Genomic DNA, 15,359 nt, shown 5'->3' with positions numbered 1-15,359 from the left:
ATATACAAAAATCTCAAAAACATGGCATGTAGTATTTTCATAGAGCTGCAATAAATGCTGCAATTAACAAGCTGCCGTATAAAGTATATCAAATCGTGAACCGATACTTCATAAACAGCTTTTTTCTTTAACATTTGCATTCAGTTTATGAAATTATGGTCAGTTTATTTGATTTTTAATAACGAAATAATTTTCTACATGAGATTTACTTACGAAAGACAAAAAAGCAGTTTGCAAATGCAAATATGGAAACAGTCTTTTAATTACTTATTGTTTTATTAACCCAACGCAAATATGAAAATAGTCGTATTAACCATTGCAAATTAATCCAATGCAATACGAAAGCAGACATTTATTAAACTATGTGAATCCTATAGAGAAAAACTCGCTATCAGTGGTAAAAATTACAGGTGGAAAAAATGGCGTCTGCCGAAAATGTGTTCCGTTTCTGAAACTACCGATTAACATTTCAAGTTGATGCTTGAGATAAAACAGACGCAACACGTGGAAATTCCCACATCACCAGGATATCACGATCAAAGAATTTCCTGCTGCATATAAATATCGAGGGTTTTTCTGAAGGCTTTCATAGTTAAAGCAGACGGACTCGTCAGGAGAAAATGAAAGCATTTGCCTCAGTTTTGATTGTTGCTGTATTGGTGGCCGTATGTTATGGTCGGCGTAAGTACTTTCTCGTTTTCATTTTTCAGTTGTTTACTCATGTATGTCCTTTGGTAAATGTTTATGATTGAATAAAAAGTAATTTTAGCTACAGTCGGTCAATGTGCAATACGAAACGTAAAATTCTAGTAATATATTTATTGCTAGCGTATTTGTGACTGAATTTACAGATAATAATACTAGTATCCTGGAAATATTGACCAGCTTTCTTCATTTGCTTTGTGTCATAAAAATGTGATTATTCAATTTATGAATGCAAAATATTTGAAATTATTTTATATGTATGTCAAATATTCCGCATAGCATGAATTTGGAATTTGGTTTTAATTTTGTTATTGAAATTTTATCTCACGCACTTTATGTTCATCAGTTTTTGAAAACAGCATTACTTAAGCTTCTTACTTTTAAATCAGTAATCAAAACCAGTAACTAAGTTTTAAACCAGTAAATCAAAAAACTAATTATCTTTGCTTTAAGAGGTAATTTTGCCAAAAGAATTACTGATAATCATTTTTAAATGCAGTGTGAAATATAAATACGGTATCTTTCCAGAGAATATCTACCTCACTAGTGGCCGAGGGATTTAGGCACGATTCGTGCTTTCAAGACTAGTGGTTTTCCTATGTGTAATGTTATAAGGTATTTCTCCCTCTTTCCTAGCGTGCCTTCGTGGTGTAGTGGTTCTGTACGCTGGGCCGGTATTCCAGAGGTCCGTGGTTCGATTCCCGGCGTAGGCGGTTGCTAATTTTTCATCTTTCCTGCTTCCAAAAAATACATAATGTCTCTACAGTGGCACCCAAACTAAAAGGGTCTTGGATGAGGATTCTCCACACTCAGGATTTGGCGATTGGGTCCCCTAAAAACCCGAGTCGCCCTTTAAAAAGGGGAGTATATAAGTTATTTCTCCCTTTTTCCTAGCGTGCCTTCGGGGTGTAGTGGTTCTGCACGCTGGGCCGGTATTCCAGAGGTCCGTGGTTCGATTACCGGCCAAGGCGATTGCTAATTTTTCATCTTGTCTGCTTCCAAAGAATCCTAATGTCTCTACAATGGGAACTTAGGCCAGTTTCCGTTAAGAAATCCTGCACAAAAGAATCTCTCGTCCTAGGTATATACATATATCCTTGTATTCTTTGCCATAATTAAGGACTCTATAAAATTGTACGCTTATTTAAGTAACTGAGAGTGCATCTGTCATTATAAGCGTATAAAAAATCTTTAAATGATAATTGTGTTTTTATTTATCGCGCTACATCATTAGTTGCTTAATTTACTTTGTTTTCGATGTTGAAAAACAATATCCCTTACCACTTAAATGTTTTTAGGTTTGGTTATTTGGATAGGGTAAAGCATACGAGGGCTTTCTTAAGAAGAAAGATACGTCACCCATCGGAAAAAACACAAAATCTACATAAACAGCTCTTTCGTTGAAAATGAAAAACGAATCGAAGTAGTAGTCTTACCGTAATTTCATCGTTCGGGACACTTGTTTATTCTCACTTAAAGATAGTTTTTTCATAAATATGAAAATTGTCATTTTTGCATACTTACAATGACTCAGCTCATGTGCACAGAAGAAACTGACGAGCAGTATTTTATTCAATTCATGGTTTTTAATTTACATTGAATATTTTACGATACTTTAAGCATGCATGTTTATGACAGGGTTCTAAAATTGTATTCAAATAAAGAAATTATGCACAGTCCTATTACGTAACACATATTTTTGAAAAAAATCATTTCACTGATGCTAATCATATTTCATATAAAGTACATATTTTATAAAGTATTTGGTAAAATGAACTTATAATTCAACATTTTTCATTCAAAGAGAATAAGATGAAGACAAATTAAATTAAGATAAATTGTGTATTATAATGTTTAGACTGAGTATTAATTTTAAGTCAATTTGAGACCACAGAGTTATGACTTTAAATCGGATATCTTTTGACACACCCTTTATATTGTCTTGCATACAACTATTGTAACTTATTACATAAATTAGCTACATTTTGAAATGAGAATTTGTCAAAAGATATGATTAGAAAACGAGAGCACATTGTCCAAGACGTATTGTCTGATTTTTAAAGCATAAATAAAACACTGGACTATGAATAAATGAACGGAAGAAGAAGGGGAAAAAGCATAACATTTTATATACTTTAAATACTGTAAAGGGCCGTTCCCACTGGGGTTTATCTGAGCTAACGGAGACAACTGACGTAGCCGACCCATCTTCAAAACCAGTTTTTTTTTCCATAGGGCAGCAAGTTGAAAAATCTGAACTGCAGGCATAGCGGAGCTAGTCGACACAGGGAACTGACTCCGTTAGCTCAGATAAACCCCAGTGGGAACGGTCCATTAGAGGATTTGGAGGCCTCATTGAAAGTACAGGTACTGAACACGTGTTCCATCTGCCTCTGCGGAAATTGAACCCTGATGGGCAGATGACATATATCTGCACCACGAATGTCATCCGACCAAGCACCAAAAATGGCAAAATTGTTTCTAAGGTTATAAGGTATTTCTTCCGCCTTCTAAGCGTGCCGTAATTAATCCTGGATGTGCATGATGATTCTCCACACCCAGGATTTGGCGATTGGGTCCCCTAAAAACTCCAATCGCCCTTTAAAAGAGGGTGTATATAAGGTATTTCTCCCGCCTTCGTGGTGTAGTAGTTTGCACATTGGGCGCATATTTTAGAGGTCCATGGTTCGATTCCCGGCGAAAGCGTTGCTCATTTTTCTCATCTCCTGCTTCCAATTAACCTAATGAACCTACAAGGTGATACAAGGCAAAGGGCTCTTGAAAGCACCAAAACTTAACTAAAGATGTCCTTAAGTATTGATTTATTGTACCTTCTGTTTTTGTAAACTTAAAAATATTACGAATTCATAGGCAGGAAAAATAATTCTCCAGATGTAATTTCATATGACAAATGCTTACATATTTCCTAAATATTTTCTGAGTTAAGGCTAGAAAAAAGCAAAAACTATGAAAAATTATGCTATTCTTCAAGTCATGAAGAATAATGTATGTCACTTTCGAGTTAAATAAATATGGCCCCATAAAATAACGTAATTACCCATAATAAATAAATGTGTCCCTTCCGTAACACGTTTAGTTTTTCGTGAGTGTTTTGATATATGACATTCAAATCTGAATTTCACCTTCTCGAGATTTATAAGCTTGTTTATAGATTAATATAAATTTTCCAAACCTTCAAAGCTAAGTAAGATTATGATGGTACTATCTCATAGTCCAGAGAGATGACTAAGTTCTTATTTAAAATATTCCACATAAAAAAAGTCAATTTCGATTTTCTTAACATCTGTCTTTTAAAATGGAATATAAGCTTGTAAAGGATTGTGAATATCCACAGTTGACTTCAAACAGTTATTTATTATACATCGGTAAAACACTGCACTGTATTAGTTTATAAGGTATTTCTCCCGCTTTCCTAGCGTGCCTTCGTGGTGTAGTGGTTCTGCACGCTGTGTCGGTATTCCAGAGGTCCGTGGTTCGATTCACGGCGAAGGCGGTTGCTAATTTTTCAACTCTCCGGCTTCCAAAAAAAAAAAAAAAAAATTCTAATGACTCTACGAGTTTAAGAGAGAAAAATCAGAATTTATGTGAACCGGGAAGTGTTGACCATTGTTTACAGTAACCGGAAAAAAAAAAGGCGAGACAATTATATAAGTAAATTTTTCGTTATCATTTTGTACTGTTGCACGTTTATAAATACCTCTGTATGAAAACATGATACTCTTATTTCATAGTATGCAGTCCTTTTGTTCATATAAATAAAGATGTCAAGGTTTTGTGAATACTAATAGTATTTTTCTGTATTTGGTTGGTCAATTATGGGAAAACATATGGCGGTTTATTTGCATAAAGAAGTGGATGCTTTCATCGACAAAAACGTCTGAAGAGAAAGTGAGTTTTGTGCGCATAATGCACGAGAAAAACTGTACAATTTGCTGTATTATATTGTATGTTTCTTAATGACTGAATTGTAAAATCAATTAATTGGCAAAGATGATTCGAAATATGCTTTGTCGTATCTTTTTTATAACTTTAAGTACACTTATTTAGAATTTTCTAAGTTTAAAATGTTTAAACGTTAAAATAAAATTTTTATAATAAAATTAAACTAGTATGAAAGGATGCTTTTAAAATATGTGATGTAGTGTTAGACATTGCTTTTAAGAAAACTCTTTTAAGCATTGTTGAAAGATGCAAATTAGAAACCCATTATTATCAATCCAAATATTTTTATGCACCAATTTATCATAAATTGTAATCTTGATCTGTAATTTTTTCCGGTTAATTGCTTTCAAGTACTTCAAGTTTTAGCTTCTTTCATTTCTATAAAGCCAACGCTGAAGCTATTATATAAGGAAAACCGAGATATCTCCCTAACTGCAGATACCTAACTGAAGATATAGCCTTCGTGGTACTCGAGATATTTACCTAACTAGAGATATAGCCTTCGTGTATGTCGTATAAGGACAAAGTAGCTCTTATTTACGTTATACATACAAAAAACCGCGAAGCACGTGTGCAGTAAGTTGCTTTACCAGGAACAGAAGTAGCGCTCATCAGGCTTATCCACTCTGCCATTAATACTCAGACCTAACGTTGAAGCGCTTAGTTACGAATGTTTGGTTGCTTGTTTAAAAATGTGGTGTGCAAGTACATATATATAGTTAACACATATATGCTAAATATAGCTTAATAAGAATGTAGGTTAAATGCTACATGCTAATTTTTGGTAAGAGGATTTTAAATTTAAGAATTTTTAACATTTAAAAAATGAATGTTGAACTCCATAAGTAATACTTTAGTAAAGGAAAATAAAGAAGCATTCCAACTACTATTTTCTTCGCTTACAGTTTAGTAAACACCAAATAGCTTTAATTTCTCTGAGTAATTAAGCTAGTGGATAAAGTTCTTTCATTTGATAACATTATTTCATAAAGAGCAAGTGACTTTATCGAGTACCCAAAAAGTAGAAGGTAAATGCTTCATATGAAATACATTTATTAAGTCGAGATGATAGGTTTATTCTAGAGCAGGAAAAGTGGAAAAAGCAATGTACTGAAACTTCGCGTCCTTCTCCAAGAAGATTCGAACTCCAGGTGTCCGGACTGCTAGCCGGATATGTGCTTCCAATTTACCACGAAGTCACGCAATAAGGAAGAAGAAAATTTCTTACTAGGTCACATCTCAGAGAAAAACAAGTTTATCTGGTAAAGTAGATAATTTTATCTTCAATGAAAATTCATACTAATTTTAAACAAGCTGTTAAAAAGCCACACACTGAAATGTTTATAGACAAGCTAAAAAAATTACAGTCGAATCCGGTTAATTGAACCACCAGATAATCGGACCAGCCGCTTTTTCGGACCAAATCCTAAAGAACCGAAACAAATCCTACGTACATAAGCCTAATATTATTCGCTTATTTGGACCAAAATTCCGTTTAATGGGACCAAAAAACGTGAGAGCGAATAAGAAACAGAAGCCACAAGTCGGCCGCGTACAGCGGATGTACAGGTGGTCTGACATATAGGAGGATCTGTGGTTGCTGCTTCCCAGGAAAATGCTTTATCGAAGGTCAGGAATTCCTTGAAGTGCATGATAAAAGCAAAACTGGTGCGAGGTGAACACGCGCACCATTTTCTTTGACCTTTCTTTGACCTGCGCCTCCGAGTTTCGTGGAAATGAACAATAGAGTGTCCGGTTCCACCTGAAAGAAATTCCTGCCTGTCAATCATGATTAAAGTTTACACAAGAAAGCTATCATTTCATCACCTTTTTGGGATGATTTTAGTGCCAAAGCTCTGAATGGCGAGCATTTTTATCTCCCTCTTGACCTCAACCCGAAACACCAAGGTTTCTCCAGACCACTTTAGTCCATGAACTGTGCGCGTGGTAAGTTGGTGCAAGTGACAACACAGGGTACGAGGAAATGCACTGAAACTTTGCGTCGGTATTTCATGCAGGAGGAAAATAAAGGCAGTCCCATTGCTGCGTTAGATGTTTGTAGCGGTTTCGTTAAAGTGCAATCCGTCAAGGGAACGCCTCAGATCACATTGGATAAGTACTTCAAATGTTGACTGTAACTTGGTAAGAAATTGTTTTTATTGTGCTTCGCATATTGAGTATCGTGGAGATTGTTTCTTAGAATTTGTTTCTAAATTAATTTTTTCAATCAGAAAAAGTTCGACTGTATTTCTTGTTTGTACATGCATGTTCGCCATACGTGTGTACTGCACCATAAAGTTCATAATTACATTTTAATACGTGATTTACATGTACATTTACTGTTTGATACATATAGCACGTTCCGTCTTACAACATAGGACATGTTCGTGTAATCGGACCAGCCGGTTATTAGGACCGAAACGATCGCTTCCCGATGTGGTCCGATTAACCGGAATCGACTGCATATGTGCATATATAGAGAAGTTTATAAATGTATATATATGAAGCGTCCTAGAATAAAAGTCGCTAAACGGTGGCAGTGTATTCTACGGTCAAAGCTAAGCAAATACTGAAAGGAATGTATGAACATTCAAACAGGAAATTCCTAGATTACGAGTTAAAACACATTGAAAATCGCTGAGAAGTTGATGCGAAAGGCTAGCTGCTTACCCCGTGAGGCAGAGCCATGAGATAAAGCTCAGCAAAGGAATGAAGCAGCAGATATCCGTCAGCAGGATTCCATGTTTTAGTTATTAAAAGACGACATACAAAGTTCCTAAATCAGTATTGGTAGCGTGGTTGATTAGTTAAGTAGCCATACTACCAGTTTGGATTAATTTAATTACACTATCAACCGTGAAAACACTACCAATATCAGGTTCAACATATAAAACTATTAGTAGAGCGTAAAAAGAATTTAAGAATATAAATAGTAAAAATAAATAAATACACAAGACTCCTGGAGAAATTTTAACGAATTTATTTATTAGGTTCTAAAGATAAGTTGTAAAGGTTATTTATATATGTGAATGTTATAAAAAGTGCTCGAAACGTAAGCCACAAGCAATAAGAGACATCGGTGAGACTGGCGGACATGTTTTAAGATTCATGGAATGTTGATGACACGTTGAACAACCTCCTTAACACGCTGTCGAGATTCGTGAAAAGATGATCTGGATGTTTAAGAGAGGTTGGAATTTGTCAAAGGTATTCAGTGATAACAGCAGGTCCCTACATCCTCTAGTTACTGATCTTATATGACTCGAAATTTTAAAGTTTTTCCCTTTGTATGTTCAGAGGATACTTTTTGCTTATCTTTGGTCGGAGGTATTTACACAGCATACTTCTGGCATTTAACGATTTTATTCTGAAGTCCTTGTTTACATATATATAAATATTCATCACATTTATTCTAAAATAAGATCCCCTAACATTTTAAGAAATAAAAATGTAGATTAATATTTAAGGAAACGCTGGTCTGATTAGAATTCATTTGTTTGGTTCTAATTAGAATGAAAGGTAATATACCTATGGTATAGAAAGAGAAAGTGAGAAAAATTAATGTGCATTATTACCCATTTGGTTTCAGGCATACCAGTAACGGGTATAGTTGATGCAGGCCTAAACTGAAATCATTCAACTAGATATCGCTATTATAGTTGAATGTAGTTACCAAGTTTATATTCACGATAATTATCTGTTGTTTGTTTAGTATTTAGCGTCTTTTAGAGCATAGATGCTTAACATGCGACGATGTAGTCTGTAAAGAAAATTGTTCATATATGCATATAAAAATATTGAATGTTCCCCGAAATTTTTTATCAGCTTCAAATTCAAAAGCATGTCTTTTACACCACGCTGTGCATTGTTTCGCATTCAAACATCTGGTTTACAAGGAATGCTAGATGATGTTGAGCATTCTTATTCAAAAATTCTGAATGACATGGCAGCAATATAAATCACTAACCAAAGGTATAAGTATTTCCTTTCTGTACCTCTGAATAATCAGGAATAATCGATTCTGAAGAAAGTTTCGGATTGGATTGGATTATTCAATTATGGCAAAGCACACGAGGGCTACCTGCCTAAGGGGAGGGATGTCTTCGTGGAATACTTTCTAAGGAAAACTGGCTCGTATACACGTTACACATGGGGAAAACCACGAAAACGCCCATGCAGCCAGCCCGTTCGCGTGATTCGAACCTCAGACCGAACTACCAGTGTTCAGCGTCTTTACCGCTCGGCCGCTATATATATAAAGTTTCGGTCAATATGCCAACCCAAGCTTATCTTTGCCCAAATAAGCACTCTCCTCCAGCTAAACGCTACAGTCTTTGACATGCGTTTCAATGTATTGGGTGGTACGTTCCTAGAAGTAGCAGGTATCTAGCTCTAAGCTGAATCTGGACTCATAAGCGAAGGCACTGCAAGCGCCGCCTACGAAAGACCCGGCCATTTAATTCCTCGCTTCATTGACAGCTGTTGTAGAATGATCGGTAAAGCGCCGGGCTTGAGAACAAATAGTCCTCGGCTATGTCCTCACCGGCAGCAGAAATCCAGATAAACATGCATTTCCCAGGCGCCCTTTATTAGCGAACATCACCATTAGAAACATCCAACTAAAAACTAAACAGCGGGAGTAATTGAGTTTTAAGGTATTTCTCCCACCTTCTTAGCGTGTCTTCGTGGTATAGTGGTCAGCGCGCTCGACGAGTATTCGAGAGGTCCGTGGTTCGAGTCCCGGAGAGGGCATTACTCATTTTTAAAATCAGCTGCTTCCAAACAAATCCCAATGTCTCTATAGTGGCGCCCGAACTAAGAGATGGTGAATGATGATTCTCCACCACCAGGATTTGGCGATTGGGTCTCCTAAAACCCCAGTCGTCCTTTAAAAGGGGGAGTATATAAGGTATTTCGTCCGCCTTCTTAGCATGCCTTCGTGGTGTAGTAGGCAGCACCCTCGACGCGTATTCAAGAGTCCCGGAGAGGGCATTGCTCATTTTTCATCTTCCTGCTTAAAAAAAAAAAACCTAATGTCTTTACAGGCTTACTATACCAATCATAGAAAATGCCACGAAACCAGCTAGGTCTAACGACACGTTCCACTTCAATCACAGTATTCTTCAACCTAGCGTCTTCGACTATTACGGTGTTGATAGGCCATTCAGACGCACACAAACTGACATACACATACAAAACAAAAACAAGTTTATGTGCATACTATATCTCCACCACCAGGATTTGGCGTTTGGGGTCCCCTCAAACCCCAGTCGTCCTTTAAAAGGGGATTCCTATATTTTTACGATTCCTGGATTAATACTGTCCACAAGGAAGGCTGCTTTTGCGAATTATTTGTATAGCTGATCTGCTAGTTGCCGTTGTTTTTGCATCCAATGGCGGACGTAACGATCCATTAAGCTTCGATCAATTTCCAGTCTTTTATGGTTCGTCATGTAGAGAGCTAGAGGGCAGTTCAGAGCTTCTCAACCAGGATGGTTTCATAGCTTCAGAAGGGGAACTGTGTTCAGCCTTTTACGTACCTGTTAATTATTTAGTCTTAGATTATAAACAATTACTTTTATTCCAAGTTTTGGTATATATCAATATTGTCTATACTAATCTAAATAAGTGTATGTCTAGATTCCGAGTTTGGGAAAGAGGGGGAAGTGATCTTCTCTCAATGGTGAAGGAACAAAACAGTTTGAGAATCACTGTGCTTTTGGAAAAGTTTTATATTTTTAGGTGTATTTACGATTCCTGGATTATAACTGCTGTTTTTTATAGCATAACTATCCCTTCATCATACTCACAAAACATACTTTCGGTAATATTGTTGATTTTAGCACAAAAAGTATTTTGCAAAAACTATTCGTTTGTTAAAATTTGTGATGATCTTGGGACAAATAGTAACAGAACTGACAAAACGTAGTCACACACACACACACACACACACCAAAAAAAAAAAAAAAAAAAAAAAAAAAAAAAAAAAAAAAAAAAAACAGTATTTAAAAAAAATATTTGGTGTTTATTAGTACTTGATATGGGGTCACTGAATGATATCAAGCAGTTTATAGTGAAACAAAGATAACATTATTTAAGCAATCTGTAGAGTCATTAGGTTAATTGGAAGCAGAAAAGATGAAAGAATATGCAACCACCTTCGCCAGGAATCGAACCACGTACCTCTGGAATACCAGCTTAGCGTGCTACCGTTACACCACGAAGGTACGCTAGGGAAGTGGGAGAAATACCATATAAATCAACATAAAATTCAGTCTTCATAAGAATTTCAATTAACAGAAATAAATGCTAAATTGTCTCCTCTCACGCATTTAACGTGTGGCCCGGCTGTGTCAGGACGGCAGATTTCCTTTTGCGTGGGCTGCTGTTACATTGTTTCCGAGGTGAATCCCTAAGGAGATATTTAATTTCTGAGTGTAGAATCTCAATGTTTATATTTTGAGAAAGAAAACTAAATAGGAAAGAGTATTTGCATATTAACATTTAAAGAAGAAAGCCTAACTACATGAATTAAAATCTCGGGGAAAGCTGTAACATGTTACAACTTGCCCCGTCGTATGGTTTTGGAGACTTTTGTTCATTTATAAAAAATATTGCAATTAGTAAAAAAATACAGCAGGATTTTAAAATTTTTCACATAGAAAAAATTAATAGCTAAAATAACTTTAAAAAAGATAAATTAGCTTAATTTAAATCAAAATTTAGGAAATATATTAATTTTCCATTAACTACTTAAGACAGAGCACTTCCTTGCAAACCCTCACTACTCTTTCATTGGGGCACTGATTGTGCTTGCGTAATAGTCGTAAAAATCATGTCCAGTAAAAATTCTGATGAAACATTAAAAAAAAAAAATAAGTGTGTAATGGGCGTGTTACAATAATGCTAATGTGTTAATAATAATGTGCGTTAATTTATCCTTGTTACAACTAGCCCATAGCTGTCCTAGTTTATAGGAACTCGTGTTGAATCTTCATGCTAACACGAGACAGACATAAAAAAATTGCTTCTCCAGTGAAAAGCCGTGTAACGTTCAGCTCTGAAAGAACCAATTATGTTTTACGATTTTCTCATCGAAATCAGTATTGGCGTCTTTGCTACTAATTTGCATTTCAAACTCCTTTTTATAAGCTCTCTTTTAATTACTCGAGAGAATCTTATAACAGTTAAATAATATTTTACTCGAATGCTTTGGATAAAATCGTTTAATAATAGTGTTCCACTAACTTTGTTGACCAGTGTATTAACAAAGTGACGATGTTCTATGAACGGAACATCTTAGATAAAATAGTTAGGAAGCAAGATGAAATGCATTGGAAAATATATCATACTATGAAAATATTACAAAAATGTTAGAAAACCTAATATTATGAAATAATATTACGTTTTATTATAAAATAATATTAGGTATTGAAATGGATATGAGTAACTATGTTTATATTTTCCTTCTAATGCTTACTAATTAAGACATTAATAAAGTAAATTCGTGCTAGCAATATTTCTATGCTGTTGTTCACTGGTAAACGTTTCCTACATGCTAGAGAGGGATCTGCTAGAAATTTACATGCTAGTAATATTATATTTTGAGTTAGTTAAATTTCTTTATTGAAATTGTATATTAGGGGAACAATCACTTTTATAGGTGATATTAAAATAAGATATTTCATAGGTGATATTCAAATAAGATATTTTCTAGGTGATATTCAAATAAGATATTCTCTAGGTGATATTCAAATGAAAGAATTAAGGCTTTACAACGTTGTAAACAATACTTCTTTACCATACGAACAAAATATTAAAAAAATGTGCTCATTACTTGCTCAGTTTATCGATATTTTTCAGTTGTTTGCTTGACTATTGAACAGAAGAGATGTTCTTTTGTAAGGGGAAATGGTTTTATTCAGGCTACGCTTTGAAAAAATATAAAAATATATGCATGAAATGGAAAGCTTCTTAAATAATATTGTAAAGTAAGGAAACATTATGCCCGGAACTAATACTATTGAACTTAACTTCAGTTATTTAACTATTTTAAGGAAGTTAGATAGTCAAGATAAACATTTTAAGAAACACAAAAGTATAAACTAACAAACTTAAATTATTGTAAACCTCACTCGGGTTACGAAGTAAAGTATATACGAAGATGCATTACAAATCTGCACTTAAGCGTAAATTCACATACAGGGTGTTTCATAGATCATGGGACAAACTTGGAGAGGTGGTGGAGCATACTAAAATATGCATTTTTTTATAGGAATGTAGGGTCTAAAGTGACGGGTTAAGGCAGGAACGGGGGGAAAACCGACACGAGAAGAAAATGTGTTTATGTACAAAATCAACGCAAAGTGCTTCTTTGTAGTAATACAGTATTCACAATAAGTGTTCAAAATTGCGACCACCAGCAGCAATACATGCTTGGTAACGTCGCAGAAGGGATTGACGAATATTTTGTAAAACGACAGGCATTTCGCGCACGCTTGCAGCCACAATGGATAGTCGTGCAACGAGGTCGTCCAGTAAGTCAACGGGAGTCTCATAAATGATGCTCTTCAGATGGTCCCATGAAAAAAATCCAAGCTGGATAAATCTAGCGAACAGGGTGCCCATCGAACGGGTCCACTACGGCCAATCCATCGGCCGGAAATGTCCCATTCAAGTAATTGTGGACCCGCACGTGGTTATGGGCTGGTGCACCATCATGCTGGAACCACATGCGATCACGAACGACAGTCGGAACATCCTGCAGCAATTCCGGTAGCACCTCTTGCAGAAAAAATGATAACATAAGTCATTTGTACGTGCAGGTAAGAGGTATGGGCCTATGAGGTAGTCGTTAACAATACCCGCCCACACATTCACGGAGAAGCGGGTTTGGAATGCATGTGGACGTGTGACGTGTAGATTATGAGTTGCCCACACGTGCATGTTGTGGCTATTGAAGATGTCGACCTGTGAGAAAGTTGCCTCGTCCGTGAATAGCACATCCGATGGGAAATTCGTCTGCGCCGCAAACTGCTGCAAGGAAATGACAGAAATGAACTCAAAGAGGGTAATCTGTTTCTTGCAAGGCTTGGACTCTCTGCAAATGCTATGGGGGCAAACCATTTTCATGCAATACTCTCCAAACGGTGGAATGACTCAGCTGCAGATGACGTGTAATAGCTCTTGTACTTGTCTGAGGTGATTCATGCGCAATGTTCAAGATGGATTCTTCAATGTGAGGTTGTCGTGCACTCCTTCCACTCCTAGTGTCAGAGATGGCTTCAAATGATTCGTTTTCACACAGAGACCGATGCAACCTCTCGAACATTGTGTGCTTTGGCATACGCCTGTTCGGAAACCGTTCCTGGTACAACCGTAGCACTGCTCTGCCGTTCCCATTAGCAACATCATACATGAGATGCACGTCAGCTTTTTCCCTGTGCGTAAGCTCACTCATCACGCTCGACATCAGAGTTGCGAATGATCCTCTGATATATCGGATCGTGGTTTGTGCGGCTCACTACCGCCCTCTACCGCTGCATTGCCAACTAATCACAGCTGTAGTTCCTATTACTGTTAGTGTTCCCTTTTTTGAACATTTGTTGTGAATACTGTATTGCTGCAAAGAAGCACTTTGCGTTGATTTTGTACATAAACACATTTCCCTCTCGAGTCGTTTTTTTGCGTTCCTGCCTTAACCCGTCACTTTAGAGACTACATTCCTATAAAAAAATGCATGTTTTAGTACGCTCCACCACCCCTCCAAGTTTGTCCCATGATCTATGAAACACCCTCTATTAGAAACATGAGTATGTTTCCACAGAATAAATCTTTAGAGCGAGAAGTAACCTTGATCTCATCCGAACTTGTTTCTTATTAAATAAATCTCAATTTTATCTCACGGGCAAAACATCTGAGTCTTGGAAACTTGTAATATAAGTTAAAACTGTTGTTTATAAATATAATGAACATAACATGCGAAGGTAAACAAAAGGGAGAAACAGCCAGATACTTGGGTTAAAATTCATATCAAGAAGTACTGTTAATCATTATAGTCATATCAGTGTAATTATATTTAGCATCTTGCTTACATAAAATGTTCTAAACAGAAAAGCGTTGGAAATTTCGAACCAAAGAGCTTAAGCTTTAATGTACTTTAGGAAAAAAAGAGTATTTGAAACTTTTTTGTTAGTGTAATATGTATTTCTATAATTATAATTCTCATTCTTATTTTTAGCAAGAGAAGATATAGGCATTTGTTATCCCGAGAGAGGCGAAGTATTCAAGAGCTGTGGATCAGCCTGTCCTGATACTTGCAGTAACTACAACGAAGTCCGTCCTTGCACTATGCAATGCGTCAGAGGGTGCTTCTGTCCAAACGGAACCGTTAGACGAGAGTCTGACCAGTACTGTGTAAAACCTGAAGATTGTTGAATTTCGAAGGCAAAAAATAAATATGTAAGCTTTTAAGACAAATGTTTCGTATGCTTTCTACATTAAGGATTTAATGATCTTGCGCAATAACTTATTAATGCAAACTCATTTCACTGTATATACACAAATTTACAACATATATAAGAGAGCATGTAGAATGTGTATAAATAATCAGAGCGCATAGAATACATTTTTAATTATTATGAACGCTTCTATGTCTTCACATATTATCAAAATCAAAAGCCTATTTAACC

General features: G+C 36.0%; 1 protein-coding gene across 1 annotated transcript; it reads left to right on the top strand.

Annotated features, from left to right (window-relative positions):
- Nucleotides 1-522: 522 nt before the first annotated feature.
- Nucleotides 523-15,147, top strand: LOC118182179 (chymotrypsin inhibitor-like). The gene is made up of 2 exons (XM_035351502.2): nt 523-681; nt 14,909-15,147. Exons 1-2 carry the CDS (start codon nt 621-623, stop codon nt 15,103-15,105), a joined length of 258 nt encoding a protein of 85 aa, XP_035207393.1. The 5' UTR covers nt 523-620; the 3' UTR covers nt 15,106-15,147.
- Nucleotides 15,148-15,359: the final 212 nt, after the last annotated feature.

This window comes from Stegodyphus dumicola, chromosome X1, assembly GCF_044657685.1.
Source record: "Stegodyphus dumicola isolate Sdum_Otavi_A_Nest chromosome X1, ASM4465768v1".
Lineage (NCBI taxonomy): Eukaryota > Metazoa > Arthropoda > Arachnida > Araneae > Eresidae > Stegodyphus > Stegodyphus dumicola.
The sequence above is the reverse complement of the archived record's forward strand: the minus strand, read 5'-3'. Positions and strand labels throughout refer to the sequence as shown.